Source organism: Pristis pectinata, chromosome 5 (genome assembly GCF_009764475.1).
Source record: "Pristis pectinata isolate sPriPec2 chromosome 5, sPriPec2.1.pri, whole genome shotgun sequence".
Lineage (NCBI taxonomy): Eukaryota > Metazoa > Chordata > Chondrichthyes > Rhinopristiformes > Pristidae > Pristis > Pristis pectinata.
Window position 1 is genome coordinate 9,336,863 of NC_067409.1, and position 18,542 is coordinate 9,355,404.

At 40.8% G+C, this 18,542-nt stretch overlaps 1 protein-coding gene across 2 annotated transcripts in view; it reads left to right on the forward strand.

Moving 5' to 3' along the window:
- The window catches only part of LOC127570195 (meiosis-specific coiled-coil domain-containing protein MEIOC-like), a 34,910-nt gene that overhangs the window by 7,870 nt on the left and 8,498 nt on the right, over positions 1–18,542 (forward strand). For both annotated transcript variants that reach the window (XR_007956315.1, XM_052015466.1), the window contains exon 3: positions 10,131–10,311. Coding sequence is in view for 1 of the 2 variants with exons in the window: in XM_052015466.1 (XP_051871426.1) it covers positions 10,131–10,311 (181 nt within the window). In the remaining variant the exon portion in view is untranslated. The remainder of the gene's footprint in view (positions 1–10,130; positions 10,312–18,542) is intronic.

The window sequence follows — 18,542 nt, forward strand, 5'->3', positions numbered from 1 at the left end:
CTATGATAGAGGGGAAGCCACGTTTTCTGAAAAAGGACGACATTTTAGAGGTCCTGAAACAGGAAGCCATTTTGAGAACAGAAGTGGCAGAAATGGAGAAACAGAGGAAGGGATGCAGTCCTTACAAGAGACAGGGTGGGAAGAGGTATAGTCTAGGTAGCTGTTGGGATCGGTGGGCTTATAGTGTGGATAGTTTGTCTCCTAAAATGGAGACAGATGTGGAAAGGGGAGAGAAGTGCTAGAAATGGTCCAAGTGAATTTGAAGACAAAGTGGAAGTTAGTAGCAAAGGTTATAAAATTGACAAGTCAGTGCTAATGCATTCACCGATGTAGCAGAGAAAGAGTTGGGATGGAGTGCCGACTAGGTTTGGAACAAGAATTGTTCCACATAGCAAACGAAAAGATAGGCATGGGTGTGGCCCATGCAATTCCCCAGGGCTACACCTTTGATTTGTAGAAAGTGGGAGGAATCTAAAGAGAAATTGTTGAGGGCGAGAACAAGTTTGGCCAGGTGGATGAGAGTGTTCGCAGTTTTCAGTCTAGTGAGATTATGGATGACTGAAGTATAGATGAGTAGAAGCCCTCTATCTTGGTGATAATGATCACATTTTAGATGAAAGGGGGCGGAGGTGGGGAGGTATAGATTGTAGGAAGTTATCAATGAAATTCAGCTTGGCATTGTACTGACAAATGGCATTCATTCACGAGTCAACCAAAGGAAGATAATACACAATAAATGGTAGGATGTTGATAAGTTTAGAGCAACTTTGGAGTCTACAGATGCCTAAATGTAGATAAGAAAACATATGTATACTTTACTAGCTGTGGCATAGAATCCAGACAAAGGAGGGTATACTAGAACTGGAGCAACAAACAATCTGCTGTTTGTTGCTCCAGATTCTAGCATCTGCAGCCTCTTGTGTCTCCAGTATACTAGGACTGCTTAGTGGTACTCACTGTTACGTGACTCTAGACCTGTATTCACAATCCCCATTAACCAAAAGAGCACATGACAAAAAAAATAATTTGAATGATCTGGCTTCCACCACCCGTCAAGGCAGGGAATGACAGAGATTCACCACCTTCCACGAGAAGAAATTTTTATGTTCCTTAGTTTTAAATGACCAGCCCCTTGTAGGTTCTTCCCTGTCAAGCCCACTTAAGATCTTGGGCTTTAATAAGGTCGCCCTTCATTCTTTTAGACTCCAAGGTTTACAGACCCAAACTATTTAGTCTCTCTCGGTAGGACAGCCCTTTCATCCCAGGAATGAACCTGGTGAATATCTGTTGTATTGCCTCCAATGTTACTGAATATTTCTTTAGGTAAGGGGACCAAAACTGTTCGTATTACTCCAGGTGAGGTCTCACCAAAACCCTATACAATTACAACAAAATCTCCCTATTTTTAAACTGTTTGTAGATTCTCCCTATGTCTGTGTGGGTTTCCTCCGGGTGCTCTGGTTTCCTCCCACATTCCAAAGACGTATGGGTTAGAAAGTTGTGGGCATGCTATGTTGGCGCCGGAAGCGTGGTGACACTTGCGGGCTGCCCCCATAACACTCTACACAAAAGATGCATTTCACTGTGTTTTGATGTACATGTGACTAATAAAGATATCCACCCCTTTTAAGTGAAGGCTAAAATGCTATTTGCCTTCTTAATTGCTTGTTGGATTTGCCTGCTAGTTTTTTGTGATTCATGCAGTGGAACACCTAGATTCCTCTGTATTTCACTCACTTTCAGTCTCTCTCCATTTTGATAATAATCTGCCTTTTGATTTCTCTTACTGAAGTGCACAACCTCACATTTCTCCACATTAAATTCCCTTTGCCAATCTTTTGCTCACTCACTCAATCTATCTATATACTGTTGCAGAATCACAGTATCCTTAGCACAACACACCCTTCCACCTAGTTTTGTATCAACGGTAAATTTTGAAACATGGCATACTGTTCCTTCCTCCAGATCATTAATGTAAATAGTGAACAGTTACAGACCAAGAACTGATTCCTGCGATGCTCCACTAGTTACTTCCTAATCTGATAAGGTCCCATTTATTCCAACTATTTTCTATGAGACAGGCAGTTCCCAATCTGTTCTAACACACTTCCTCTAATACCATGGATTTTTAACTACATGGAACAGTACAGTACTGGACAGGCCATTCAGCCCACGATGTTGTACTGATCTTGATGCCAGTTTATACTAAATACCCTCCTCCTGTGTATCATCCATATCCCTCCATTTCCTTCATATTCATGCGTCTATCTAAAAGCCTCTTAAACTCCACTAAACTGCCTGCTTCCATAATACCCCTGGTAACATATTCCAGGCACCTACCACTCTGTGTAAAAAAAAAACTTGCACCTCATGTCACCTTTAAACATCCCCCCATAACCTTAAAAGCATGTCCTCTGGTGGTTGATATTTTTACCCTGGGGAAAAGATTCTGACTGTCTACTCTATCTATGCCTCTCATAATTTTAAAAATCTCTATCGGGTCTCCCCTCAGCCTTCGACGCACTAGGGAGAACAACCCAAGTCTGTTCAACCTTTCCTTATAGCGTAAAGTGCCAGTCTCCTATCTGGCACCTTATCAAATGCCTTCAGGAGACCTATCTGCACTACATCTGTCGGGTCCCCCCTATCAACTCTCTGTTACATCCACAAAGAATTCAAGCATATTTGTCAAACATGATTTACCTTTCATGAAACCAAGTTGACTAGTTTATATTTAGCTTTCCTAAGTTATTAGCTATTTCCTCTTTGATTATTGACTCTTTGATTATTTTGCCAATAATAACTGACTGCTGTGTGCACCACCACACCAAACACACACACACATGATAATATTAAATATATAACTGGAGATGAATTTTCACTAAATAAGTCTTCAGTGGAATAAATAATTTAGTCAGCTTACTTATTGCATGTATTTAATTACCAGGCTGTCAGTTTGAGGTATGGCTATCCCTCTGTGATAACGCTCCATGTTGTGTTCTTTGTTTGAAATGGTAATTCAAAAGGGTTCTTCCATTTTTTGAAATGAGCAATCAAATTGTCATACATTAAGCTGACACATTGGCCTCCACTATTGGTCACAAAGTTGTTCCCACTTCCTCTTAAAAGATCTGTACTTGTCTTCGTTCTTTTGAATTTTCGTTACTTTCACCATGTTTACTTTCATGCCCACAGCTAGGGTACTAACGTCCACAAAAAGAATGCATGTGATTGTTCAAAGAATTCTAATTGGTGGTTAATTTGAGTCCTATTGTTAACAGTACATTGCAGGAAACAGTATAATTGCTATACTGCAGTATAAAAGAAAGCTCAAATTCTAATTAGAAGTCTTGAGGAAGCACAAGCAGCATGTCAAAGACCCATGCCTAAGGGATAAATTTGGATCAAAAGAACATTCACAACTCCAGTCTTTAACATTTCATAATGTATCCCTCAGTCTACCATAACTATGAAATCAGGGGACCAGTCTTGGCTCAGTGAGAAGCATAGAATAGTAAGGAAGTCTCCTGATGCAGGGTTTCAACCCAAGATGTCCACAATTCCATATATATGTACGCACACATGCATATTGTTTGTTGCATAGAATAGTTTGTCAGGAGCAGCACCGGTTTACCCAAATTTGAGTTGCCAATCTGTTGATGTCAAAAAGATCTATCAGATAAAGAGGTCCTTGTTCTTGCCTGAGGTGCCAAATCGTTAAACAGCTGATGGGAAGAGTAATTCCTTGAATATCTCCATTCTTGATTATGTTGTAGCATGTCATAATTATAAAGGTAACCTGAAGCATTTTCATCCAGAAATATCAAATCATTGTTGTGACTTGGCCTTCAGCAGTGTTTCCACTGTTACAGAAACCAGTCTTCAACCAACTCAATCCATTTCCTTAATATCAAGAAATACTGTAAGAGTTGTGGAGATGGAATCATTTGAATATATTCAAGGATGAAATAGACAGATTTTTACACTGTAGGGAAATCATAGGTTATGGGAAACAGGCAGGAATATGCTGAGGCCGAGACCAGCCATGATCATATTGAATAGCTGCTCTCCTTTGATGATCAAATTAAGCAGTGCACAAGAGACCACTATGGAGAAAACTACCCTGACTGTGGAGTGTCACCAAAATTGTGCAGACAACATAACTATCTTTTCAGCTGCCCAACTATAGTGTCCACCAAGCTCCTGGTGTGGCAGTCATTGTATCATCAACCACTTTTCTCCAAGCAAAACTGACTTCCTTTGATGATAGGTCTTGATGTATTTCTCTCAATGGATGATGAGGCTCAGAGGCACCACAGGAACTGTAGTTGTAGAAGGCCTTGATGGCCTCTGATGTAAAAGGGGTGGGGAGTTGCTTTGCTGATTAGGGAGGATGTCATTGGCTGCACTAAGAGAGGACATCTTGGAGGGCTCATTCCGTGAGCCCATATGGGTGGAACTCAGGAATAAGAAAGATGCAGCCACTATAATTGGCTTATACCATAGGTCTCCCAAAAGCCAGTGTGAGCTAGAGGTACAGGTATGCAGGCAGACCAAGGAAAAATGTAAAAACAACTGGGTTATTGTCGTGGGTGATTTTTAACTTCCCCAATATCGACCGGGACTCCCTTAGTGCCAGGGGCATAGAAGGGGCAGAATTTATTGTGCATCCTGGAGGGTTCCTGAAACAATATGTAGTTAGTCCAGCTAGCGATCGGACCATACTAGACCTTATATTGGGGAATGAGCCTGGCCAAGTGATCAAAGTTTCAGTGGGGGACCATTTTGGGAACTCTGACCATAATTCCGTAAGTTTTAAGATAATTATGGATAAGGATAAAACTGGACCTTGAGTGAAAGTGCTAAACTGGGGGAAGACTAATTACAACAGTATTAGGCAGTAACTGGAGAAAGTAGATTGGCAAGTGGCTGTTTGAATATACTGTAAATCCACATCTGACATGTGCGAATCTTTTCAAGGTTAATTGATCAGGGTTCAGGACCAGCATGTTCTTATGGCAAGGTTTGGGAACCTTGGATGACAAGCGATACTGTAAGTTTAGTCTAAAAGAAAAAGGAAGCATACGCAAGGTTTAGGAACCAAAATCACACAAGGCCTTTGAGGAATATAAAGGAAATGGGAAAGAACTTAAAAAAGAAGTTAGGAGAGCTAAAAGGGGCCATGAAGTGACCTTGGCAAGTAGGATTAAGAAGAATGCCAAGGCACTTTACACGAATATTGGGAGTAAGAGGGTATCTAGGGAAAGGGTAGGCCCATTCAAGAACAACGGAAGGGATTTATGCATAGAGCCAGAGGAAGTGGATGAGGTCCTTGATGAGTACTTTGCAACAGTATTCACTAGGTAGAAAGGCATAGTTGATGGTGAGATGAGGGAGGTGTACGTTAATCTTCTCGGGTGTGTTGATATCGAGGAGGGAAGTGTTGGGTGTCTTGAAGAACATTAATGTGGATGTTCCCAGGGCCTGATGGGACCTACCCCAGAATACTGAGGGAGGAAAGGGAGGACATTGGTGGGACCTTGCCAGAGATCTTTTTATCCTCTTCAGCCATGGGCTAGGTGCCAGAAGACTGGAGAACAGCCAAGCAGTCACAGCTGTCTCTCACCTTTCAGGACCCATACTGTCCTGAAGGAAGTATTTTAAAAGGAAGCACAGTGCCCTGCTTAAAAGGCTGGTCAGTCTGCTTAGAGTTCATCACACATCATGTGAGCCATGGTACAATGACATTCATTGCCAACTACTTAGTGAAAACTACATTTGGCCTCTGAAAATATGATTCCCTCTGTCTGTACCACTCTGGTGGCATTCTGCAATATTCAACAACCTGGATACAGTCTCTATAATGGTTTATTATGCAGTACTTAATTTCATATGAGCTCAGCCATTGTCTGCAGAGATGGATGGTTACTCAGACCAAAAGACATTCTTTAATGAATCGATATTGTTTACATAGAAGAGCCTTGAACAGTTCTGATTTTTTTTTATTATCCATATCTGCCTTCACTTTACACACATAATGGCTGCTCCATTTTAGACAAGTCTCATTAGAGGCTGAATCGCAAGCAGGTCTTCCCATTTACAAACATTAAGGTGCTCATCAAATAATCCATGTAAGTACAGTCTTAGGCAGGTTCATTTTTTTGGGAGTCACGAATAGAACTGAACATTACACACTCGTCAGTGCATATCACACTTCTGACACAATGGGGATAAAACATGAAGCGACTGATGGTATCCCATGACATTGCTTTGAGGAATTCGTGCAATTATGTATTTGGGCTGAGGTGATCAATCTCCAATAGCCACAACTACCTTTTGGTTCCTTGACACCACATATGTTAAGTGCTGCCTTGGTGTTAAGGACAACTATTCTCGGCTCTTCCAACCAAAGCTGTCATTAGGTTTGGAGCTGAAAACCAAACTTAACATCAGTGAGCTGTACATTGTTATGCAGCATGAAATCAGTGTAACCAGAAATGTTGAACTGCCACTGTTGCCCATATTTAAGCCATATTTCAAAATGGGATCATCATGAAATATCCTTAGTTTTATTCTTAAATTCCTTGTATTGTAATATAAAGAATTTAGCTTTGCCAAAATAAAACTGTTTCTTATTTGTCAGTCTCTGTTTTTTTCCTCCTGTTTTTTGTTTCCTGTACCTTCTAATGTCATTCCTCTGTCCTCCAGGCTCGCTTACCAAACCCCTATCTTTCATATTCAGTTTTGCATGCCTCCTTCCCTCCCTGCCAAGCAAGTTTAAACACTTCCCAACAAATCTCCACAGTGATAATGGTTGTAGCCCTACTGATGCAGCCCTTCAGGCTTTAAAGATCCCATCATGCCCAGAATTTGTTCCAATGCCCCAAGGGCCTAACCAACTCCCCAAGCCCCACACTTGCTTGCATTATCCTTCTGGTGACTGGCATAAACCACTGGTAATAATCTGGAAACTGCTACTTTTGAGGTCTTTTTTTTAGTTTCCTCCCTCACTTCTGTGGTTTATCTGTCAGTTCTCTTCCCTCTTCCGCTGGTGTAATAGGAGCCATGACTTCTTTAGCTCGTACCTCAGAATGAAGATCAAAACACTGCAGAACAAATCTGAAATAAAATCAGAAAATGTTGAAAACTCTTGGCAGGTCAGGCAGCATCCCTTTCTCAGTTCTGATGAAGGGACCGCTCCCTGAAAATTTAATTCTGCTTCTCTTTCCACAGTTGTTGCGTGACGTGTGTGTTTACAGCATTTTCTGATTTTTATTTCGCCCCTCAATATTTTTGTAATTACTCCTTGATCCTGGCACCTGGGAGGCAGTGTACTATTATGCAGCTCAGTCCATCACTACAGTAGACTTGATTTGGATAGTACTCCCTGAGGAACTATGACTCTCTCCATTATCCAGTGGTGTACAAGGGTTGGAGAATAACTTGCACTTGAGGATGCCTCCATAACCTGCCTGATTATTTTGGTTTGTTTAACAGTTATCCATTCCATCTATGCTTGAAAACACTTAAGCTGTAGGGTGACCACTCCTGAAACATGCATCCCACATGATATTTTGCCTCATAAATGCACTGTAGTGACAACTCAAGGTCCACAATTGAATCACAAACTCTTTCAGTTGCTACTTTCTGCACATATGGTATCTGGAACACAAGAAGCATCCTGGATTTCCCACATGGCATAGGACATGCATGCATCAGGACAGAGGAACATTGTCATTCCTTTATTTACAAGAATAAGAATTGAAATCTAGTTGTTCTCTTGCTGGTTTAATTGATTAATTGTTTTTTCTATTAATTTAGCTATGTTTTTCAAATATTTTTATATACTTGGCGTAAAGTAGGATTTTATCTTAATCAGGATTATGTGGCGATTACGCCTACTGAAAATGTCACTTATGCATCCCATACTTGTATCAGTTGTTAATTGACTTGAGGCATTATTGGTATTAGTTTACTATGGTCACATGTACTGAGACACAGTTAAAAGCTTTGTTTTGCATGCCATCCAGACAGATTATGCCATACATAAGTTACATCGAGGTAATACCGTTGTTCAGAATTTGTTAGGATATATTGATTTAAAGTGCAGTTTTTATCTATTGGCATAGTTTATTTGTAGTAAGTGCTGTTCTGTTATACAAGTTCGCAGATTGCAGTGTAATCTGTCTGTTAGCAAACCACAAACATGATACAACCATTGTGTTGGAAAGTGAGAAGTGGAATACTGTGTTTGGAGGGAAGGGGGGCACTCATTACTAAGCAGACTGCATTACTGAAAATGTTACCCTACTTAATGTATAAAATCTCCAAAATCCACTTAAATTAAAAAGTTGACTGATGTGAGGAAGGGACCCTATTAATTATTTTGTATAATAAATGAAGAAAAGATGTACAGATTGAGCTAAGTGAATCTGATTATCATTGCCACTCTGGAGACAAGAGATTCTACAGATGCTGGAATCTGGAGCAACACATACAAAATGCTGGAGGAGCTCAGCAGGTCAGGCAGCATCTATGGAGGGAAATAAACAGTCGATGTTGTGGGTTGAGGCCCTTCATCAGGACTGGAAAGGAAGAGGGCAGAAGCCAGAATGAGAAGGTTGGGGGAGGGGGAGGAGCACACGCAGGCAGGTGATAGGTGAGTCCAGGTGAGGGAGGAAGGTAGGTAGGTGGGTGGGGGAGGGGTGATGAAAGGGAGGGATGTAAGAAGCTGAGAGGTGATAGGTAGAAGAGACAAAGGGTTGAAGAAGAAGGAATCCAATAGGAAAGTAGAGTAGACCATGAAATAAAGGGAAAGAGGTGGAGAATAGATAGGCAGGTCATGAGGGTGGGGAAGGGAAGGGGTGAGAGGGCCACAGGAATGAGGGAAAACAAAGGGTGGGAAGAGGAGATGGAGGAGGGGGGGTTACTGAGGCTGTCAGGTTGGAGACTACCAAGGCGGAATATGAGGTGTTGTTCCTCCAACCTTTGTCTGCCTATATTGGTTTATGTATGGCATTGTTACATCCTGGGTTATATAGTTTGGGGCAAAATACTTAAGATGCTTAAAATCCTTAAGCTTGTTATGCTTATGGTAGTGATTTGCAAAACATAATATTCAAAGCAAGCTCCAAAATATTTAAAATGGGAGAGTGCTGCAGTGAAGGAGATCATTTGGCCTATAGTGATGTATCAGCTCCTTAAAGATATCCAAATACTTCCACTCTTCTCTTGAGCCTGTATTTTTCCCTTCAAGAATTTGTACAATTTTATTTTGAAGTTACTATTGATTCACCTGTTATCACTGTTTCAAGCCTTGCATTCCAGATAACAATAACTTGTGTTTTAAAAAAAAAATTCTCATAACTCTGGTTCCAGTCACCTTTATTTCAAGTAGTAGTTCAATAACCAGTCTACACATATCTACCTTTTCAAAACTAGTCATAAATTTATGCAACTCTTACATTGTTTCAATCTCTGTGGTCTGAAAACAACTCCAATTTCCACAGCCTCTCTTCCATGGGACTGGTCTGATCATTCTCCTTTGCAACTTCTCCAAGGTCTTGATGCAATTCCAAAAGTATGAATTGAACAGAAAACTCTGTCTGAAGCATAATCAGGATTTTATAAAACTTTATCTTGCTTTTCCACTCTTATAATAATTTTGTTTTTTATGAGCCTTTTCATTTTGTCTTGCAATCTTTATAGATTTTTATTCATTCATCTCGTAGGTCTTTTAACCATTCCTGCACAGAACTAAATGACACTAATGATGTTTTCCCATCATTATCTTTGAACCTTTTGCAGTCCCCAACAACAGTTCCATATTCAAGATTCTGGGCTTTTTCTGCGATTTCTATTCAATTTTGTCTCTAACGTAGCAAATTAGCCAGATTATTATCTCACCTTTTCCACTTCCCATACATGGTAATCTTTGGATGTGGTTCTGCAAACATCTGGTAAAAATAGATTTTGATGTGACGAAGATATTTTCCAAGTTGCCTTTTGAGTAATTGGAGGCCAAAGACAAACTTTATGGATAAGTAATTATCATTGTTGTACTTATCAGAGTTATATTCACTAAGAATTGTCTGTGATTTTTTTTATTTGATGTTTGAATTGCATGGCAGGTCTTGACTCTGTTTGGCAAAATGGAACGTCTCCAAAGTTCTCCAGTTCATGCTAATATATCTACAACTCTTGATTGCCATTTGGAAGCTATTCATGTTACGCAAGCACGTCGTAAAGATGAAATAATTAATGCTGCAAATCGTCAGAGACAAGGAGCACCTCGCTATAATGATGACAAGGGTAAGTAGTTCACAGTATGTTAATTTCAGGTGTACATAAGGATGACTACAGTGTAAATAGAATAGAAGTGAATGATCCAAAGCATAAGCTTTCTTTCTTGTTCAATTTCCAATACCAAAAGGGCATCACCATAAACCTACATGGCAAAATATCTGGGCAACCTGACAGGAATGATTGGTCATATGCACCTCACTCATGACATTTGGGCATATCAACTGAATAATTCATAGTCACTGACTTCCTATCTATCCATGAGAACTACCTGAAAATGAACCAGTTATTTGTAACTTTAGTGAAATATTTTAACCTGAGCTGATGAATGTTTGATGTATCTGTGCTGTTGCCAAAACTGTCTTGTTGAACACAGCCCCTGCTCAACTCATCTGCTGTCTAAACCTCAAATAGACTTGAACTAGGTAAGAAGCAGCATTAGTCTGGTTGTCCCATCAGACCTGCTCTGCCACTAAATAAGATCATGGCTGAACCAATGCCTCATCAACTTCCCTGCCTGAAAAGCATGCAACCTGAGTGTTCACAAGTCTTATCAGTATTAGTCTTGAATATATTTAGGATCCACTTGTATCTAGATAGAGGATTTGCTTAAAGAAATTTCTCCTCATCTTAGTCCTTAACAACTGACACCTTGTCCTGAGACTATGCTGTCTAGTTCTGGACTGCCCACTCATCACACTGCTTGCTGACTTGTATTATCTTGGCTTAAACATACCTTGATGTTAAAATTATCACCTTTATATTAAAATCCCTTGATCCCACCCTTCTCCATCTCCAGTCTCCTCAAGTCATTTAACCCCTGTTATCTGTGTCTATCTAATTCTGGCCAATTGATTTCCTGTATGAAAGTAATCATTTCACCATTGGCACCCCAGTTATAGAGTCATAGAGAGCTACTGCATATAAACAGGCCATTTGGCCCATCTAGTCCATGTCAGCTGATCTTCTGCTGAGTCCCATCTATCTGCACCCGGACCATATCCCTCCAAGCCCCTCCCATCCATGTACCTATCCAAACTTCTTTTAAATGTTACAATTGAACACTCATCTACCACTTCCACTGGCAGCTCGTTCCACACTCGCACCACCCTCTGAGTGAAGAAGTTTCCCCTCAAGATTCCCCTTAAGTATTTCACCCTAAACCTATGTCCTCTAGTTCTAGTCTCACCCAACCTTAGGGGAAAAAGCCTGCATGCATTCACCCTATCTATACCCCTCATAATTTTGTATACCTCTATAAGATCTCCCCTCATTCTCCTGCGCTCCAGGAAATAAAGTCCTATCCTGTTCTACCTTTTCCTATAACTCAGGTCCTCAAGTCCCGACAACATCCTTGTAAATTTTCTCAGCACTCTTTCAAGCTTATTGATATCTTTCCTGCAGGTAGCTGACCAGAACTGCACACAATACTCTAAATTCGGCCTCACCAATGTCTTGTACAACTTCAACATAACATCCCAAGTCCTGTAGTCAGTGCCCTGATTTATTAAGGCCAAAGTGCCAAAAGCTCTCTTTACGACCCTATCTGCTTGTGACACCATTTTCAAGGTATTGTAGATCTGTATTCCCAGGTCCCTTTGTTCTACCGCACACCTCAGAGCCCTACTATTCACTGTGTAAGTCTTACCCTGGTTTGTCCTCCCAGAATGCAACACCTCACACTTGTCTGCATTAAATTCCATCTGCCATTTTTCAGCCCATTTACTTAGCTGGTCAAGATCACGCTGCAAACTTTGATAGCCTTCCTCGCTGTCCATTTCACCCCCAATCTTGGTGTCATCTGCAAATTTGCTGATCCAGTTTACCATGTTATCATCTAAATCATTGCTATATTTGATAAACAAAAACGGACCCAGCACCAATCCCTGCGGCGCACCACTAGTCACAGGCCTCCAGTCAGAGAGACAACCATCTATACCACTCTCTGGCTTCTCCCGCTAAGCCTAATGTTGAATCCAGTTGACTACTTCAACCTGAATGCCAAGTGACTTAACCTTCTGAAGCAGCCTCCCATGTGGGACTTTGTCAAAGGCCTTGCTAAAGTCCATGTAGACAACGTCCACTGCCTTTCCCTCATCGATCTTCTTGGTAACCTCCTCAAAAAAACTCTGTAAGATTAGTTAGATGTACAAAGCCATGTTGACTATCCCTAATTAGGCCATGTCTATCCAAATACTTATATATCCTGTCCCTTAGAATACCTTCCAATAATTTACCCACGACTGATGTCAGGCTCACTGACCTATAATTTTCCGGCTTATTCTTAGAGCCGTTCTTGAACAACAGAACAACATTAGCTATCCTCCAGTCCTCCCGCAGTTCACCCATAGCTAAGGATATTTTAAATATCTCTGCCAGGGCCCCTGCAATTTCTGAACTAGCCTCCCACAAGGTCCAAGGTCAGGCCCTGGGGATTTATCCACCTTAATTCGCCTTAAGACAGCCAGCACCACCTCTTCTGTAATCCAGATATGGTCCATGACCTCACTGCTCTTTTTCCTCAGTTCTATAGTCTCTTTGTCTCTAGAGTAAATACAGATGCAAAAAATTCATTTTTTGATCTCCCCCCATCTCTTTCGGCTCCATGCATAGATGATCATGCTGATCTTCAAGAGGACCAATTTTGTCCCCTGCTATCCTTTTGCTCTAATATAGCTATAGAAACCCTTGAGATTCTCTTTCATCATCTGCCAAAGCAGCCTCATGTCCTCTTTTTGCCCTTCTGATTTCTCTCTTAAGTGTTTTCTTGCATTTCTTGTATTCCTCAAGCACCTCATTTGATCCCAACTGCCTATACCTGATATGTGCCGGCTGCTTTTTCTTTCCAGGGCCTCAATATCCTTTGATAACCAAGGTTCCCTAAACATGCTGGCCTTGCCTTTTATTCTAACAGGAAAATACAGATCCTGTACTCTCAATATTTCACTTTTGAAAGCCTCCCACTTACCAAGCATCTCTTTGCTGGAAAACAGCCTATGCCAATTCATGTCTGCCAGATCCCTTCTGATGCAATCAAAATTGGCTTTACTCCAATTTAGAAGCTCAACCGAGGACTAGTCCTATCCTTCTCCATAATTATCTTGAAACTAATGGAATTATGATCACCAGATCCAAAGTGTTCCTCTACACACACTTCTGTCACCTGCCCTGTCTCATTCCCTAAGAGGAGATCCCTCTAGTTGGGACCTCAACATATTGATTAAGGAAACTTTCCTGAACACATTTGACAAACTCTATCCCATCCAATCCCTTAACAGTATGGGAGTCCCAATCAGTATGAGGAAAGTTAAATCACCTACTATCACAACCTTACTTTTCTTGCAACTGTCTGCAATCTCTCTACAAATTTGTTCCTCTAAATCCCGCTGACTATTGGGAGGCCTATAGTATAGTCCCATTAACGTGGTCATCCCTTTTTAATTCCTCAGTTCCACCCATATTGAGCCCTCCAGTATGTCCTCTCTGAGCACTGCTGTGACATTCTCCCTGATGAGTAATGTCACCCCTCCCCCTTTAATACCTCCCTCTCTATCATGTCTAAAACATCGGAACCCCAGAACAATGAGCTGCCAGTCCTGCCCCTCCTGCAACCAAGTCTCACTAATGGCTACAACATTATAATTCCATGGGCCGATCCATGCTCCAAGTTCATCTGCCTTATCTACAATACTTGCATAGAAATAGACACATCTCAGAACATTAGTCCCACCATACTCATCAGCATATCGACTTCTGTCTTTGCTTGTAGTCTTAACATCTACTTTCCCCACAGTCATTCTACTTGCTGCCCTGCCACTCTGGTTCCCAGTTGTTCACAATTGTATCTTTAGCTCTTGAGGTCCTTGGCTCTGGAAATCCCACCCTAGGCTTTTCCCTTCTTAGTTTTCCTTCCTTTAAGATGCTTCTTATAATCTATCTCTTCAATCAAATGTCTTGCCAAATCCCCTAATGTGCCCTTGCACCTCAGCATCAACTCTTATGTGATGCGTACCTTCTGAGGCACTTGAATACAATTGTTGTTATCTTTACGCCACTTTCTGAATTAAAGCAGTTGAATCAGAAGCTCATCTCATAAAGCCCTGAGATAGAAAACAATAGTGGCCAAGCAGCTTCTATCTAGAACATAGAACAGTACAGCACAGGAACAGGCCCTTCAGCCCACCATGTTATGCCGAACTAAAGTAGTAATCAATTAGCCTAACTAAATTAATCCCTTCTGGTAAATTGGTTTATTATTGTCAAACGTACTGAGGTACAGTGAAAAACTTTGTTTTGTATGCCATCCATACATTACATTACAATAGTGCATTGAGGTAGTACGAGTGAGAACATTCTACCTACATAATGTCCATATCCCTCCCATTCTCTACACATTCATGTGCCTATTAAAGAGCCCCTTAAAAGCCTCTATCATATCTGCCTCCACTGCCACCCCTGGTAGCGCATTTCAGGCACCCACCACTCTTTGTGTAAAAAAAAAACTTGCCCCGCACATCTGCTTTGAATTTACCCCCTCTCACCTTAAATGCATGCCCTCTAGTATTAGACATTTGAACCCTGGGAAAAAAGATACTGGCTGTCTACTGTATCTATGCCTCTCATAATCTTAAACTTCTATCAGGTCTCCCCTCAGCCTCCGAAGCTCCAGAGAAAACAACCCAAATTTGTCCAACCTCTCTTTGTAGCACATGCCCTCTAATCCAGGCAGCATCCTGGTAAACCTCTTCTGCACCCTCTCCAAAGCCTACACATCTTTCCTGTTAATGGGGTGACCAGAATTGAATGCAGTATTCCAGATGTGGCCTAACCAGAGTTTTATTAAGCTGCAACGTAACTCACTGAATCTTGAACTCAGTGTCTCGACTAATAAAAGCAAGCATGCTATATGCCTTCTTTACCACCCTATCAACCTGTGCAGGAGGTTAACCTGTGGAAATAAAGTTTGTTCACAATGCACACAGTGATATGCTGAATAAACTCTGATCCATGCCATGTGCTTCTGCATATTATCTATAATCATAAGACAATCTATCTCCTTTTACTCATACATAGGGTGCCAATGGAGCAGTGTAAATTTTGGTCAAAGTGTGGTAAAAGTCACTCTATACTATATATGTGTTAATATTTGAATATATTGACTCCTAAGGCAATCTTGCTTCATTGTTTCACCATGATGCATACAGATGTATAGATAACTTTTGTTATGGACTCAGTGAAAGTCCCTTTAAGATAGAGAGTGTGTGTGTATGTGTGTGTGGGGCGTGCTTACGTCAATAGAAGATAAAGGACGTAATGACGTTGTTGAAGAAGAAGTAGGAGAGAGAGAGAGAGAAGGGAGAGAGACACCAGCCTGCTTGTTTTCTCTATCGATGGATGAGAAACAATAACTGTGTTTGCCATAGAAATCCATGTATGGAAGTTGGAAGTAATCCAGTGGAGTTCACTTTGTTGCTGACCTGTAGAAGGTAACAGGTATTTGTATGTGGACGACCACGGTTCGGATGCTTTTCGGGGTGAGGAAGTCACTACCGAGTAAACACTGAAGTGTCGTTTGGGTTCCATCGTGGAACATCTGGATTTCGTATGTACTCTCTCTATGTTTTTCTACATCTACATCTTATCTTCAGACAACGGTGGTTGTTGAAGAAGCCCTTGCTCATGTTTCACCTTATGGCTTGCGGAACTGAACTTTGAGAACCATTCCGGAACTGGGAGTTTTGGACTTTGTCACACACACACACGAAGAGTTTAGTTTGGGGTTAACGTTCGAGGTTTAACATTCTTGAATTCTAACATACTAACATTTTTTTTTACTTTTATTTTACGTATTACCATAAGTAGTGATTAATAAAATAGTTTTTAACACTGAATCATGCTCAGTGTGTTTCTTTTGTTGCTGGTTTGTGACAAAATTGGGGGCTCGTCCGGGATCGTTCCCAAGGTTGACGAGTGTCGTCTGGGATTGTACCCCAGATTGACGAGATTTGTTCGAGATTCAATCCAAAGATTTTTGAGGGAGGTCTGATAAATTCTTTTTAATTGGCTTGTGTGTGTGGAAACCAGCAGCAATGGATATTAAGGCATTTTTGGAGTCACCAACCCAAAAGGGATTGGAGGTGGCGAAAAAGGATGAAAAGAAGCCAGGGCTGGAGAAACCTGTTGAGCGTACTTGTTATTACTGTAGGAAAATTCTTAGAGATACTGGGGCTAGTCAATCTCTCTTGCTGGACAGTGTTTTAAATTTTGGTGAAGAAAGTGACACTGGTGAAGTAAATCTAGTACGAGGCGTTACAGGTGAGACCATGTCTGTCCCTTTTCACAGGGTGATTTTAAAGTCAAAGTTCGTAGAAGGACCAGTCGAGATAGGGATAAGACCTAGTTTGCCAGTGGAAGGAGTTTCTTTGTTATTGGGAAATGACCTTGCAAATGGAGAAAGTGATCCTGTGGTACGGTTAACAACCAAACCAAGGATTGATGAGTCTGAGGATGATTCAGATGTTTACCCATCATGTGCGGTGACTCGAGCTAGAGCTAGAGAATTAGCCAAGAAAGACAGTCCGGTGCAGTCTGATGTAGTTCCTTGTGACAGTCCTAAACAGGAAGAAAATTTTGATGCCTTATCTGAGACTTTTCTGTCTTCACTGGAGGATCAACATCCTTACAGTGAGCCTGAATTTAAAGATTTGTCTTTGTCAAGGAAGGATTTTATGGTGGAACAGACAAAGGACCCTGAGTTGACAGAATTGAAAGAAAAAGCTCTCTCATGTGAGGAGATTGAAAAGGTGCCAACTGGATACTATGTCAAAAATGGAGTGTTAATGAGGAAATGGAGATCTCCCCATGTCCAAAAATTTAAAACTCGGTTGGAGAGAGTCTGCCAGCTAGCGAGAGAGAATCTGAAAACAAGCCAGATAAGAATGAAGACATATTTTGATAGACGTGCTCGGCCTAGGACATTCGCAGTGGGGCAAAAGGTATTGGTATTTTTCCCTAGCCAAAATAATCCCTTGCAAGCTCGTTTTTCTGGACCCTATGTTATTGAATCTCGAGTGACTGATCTAACATATATAATCAAAACACCAGATAGATGCAAGAAAACACAACTCTGTCATGTAAACATGCTAAAACCTTATTATGAGAGGGATTCAGTTGTGGCCTTGGTGGATGGTGAAAAGGTTGTTTCTAGAATGCCTGATGTTGATGTTGAGGAAGGCCAATTTAGACCAAATATTGTTCCATCGAAACTGAAAAACCAAAATATCCTGGAGAACCTTGAAACGAAGTTGGACCATTTACAAGTTTCACAAAAACAACAGATGAGAGAATTAATTTTAAAATTTAAAAATCTGTTCCCAGATGTTCCAAACAGAACATCGATAATTACCCATGATGTTGATGTTGGGGATGCAAAACCAATCAAACAACACCCATATCGAATGAATGTGGAAAAAAGTAAACTTGTTGATCAGGAAATCAAATACATGTTGGAAAATGATATTATTAGACATTCTACTTCAAATTGGAGTTCGCCCTGTGTTATTGTACCTAAACCTGATGGAACTGTTAGATTTTGCACAGATTACAGGAAAGTGAATGCTGTAACAAAGTCAGATGCTTACCCTATTCCTAGAGTGGATGATTGCATAGACAGAGTGGGAAAGGCAAAATTTCTTACAAAGATTGACCTATTAAAAGGGTACTGGTGTGTTCCATTAACAGATAGAGGAAGGGAAATTTCAGCCTTTGTAACCCCTTCTGGATTGTATGAATACAATGTTTTGCCATTTGGAATGAAAAATGCTCCGGCAACATTTCAAAGAATGATTAATTCAGTGATTCATGGGTTAAAACATACAGATGCCTACATTGACGACTTAGTGACTGGGAATGATACTTGGGAAGATCACATCTCTGCGTTAGAAAGGTTGTTTGAAAGACTTTCCAAGGCTAACCTTACAGTTAACTTGGCTAAAAGTGAATTTGGCCATGCCACTGTGACGTATCTTGGTTATGTTGTAGGTCAAGGCAAGCAAGCTCCTGTTCAGGCAAAAGTTCAAGCAATATCTGAGTTCCCTATTCCCACAGGTACGAGGACTGTTAGAAGATTTTTGGGAATGGTTGGATATTATCGAAAATTTTGTAAAAATTTTGCTGATATTGCTCTTCCCCTAACTAATCTTCAGAAGAAGGGAGTAAAGTTTGTTTGGACAGATTCTTGT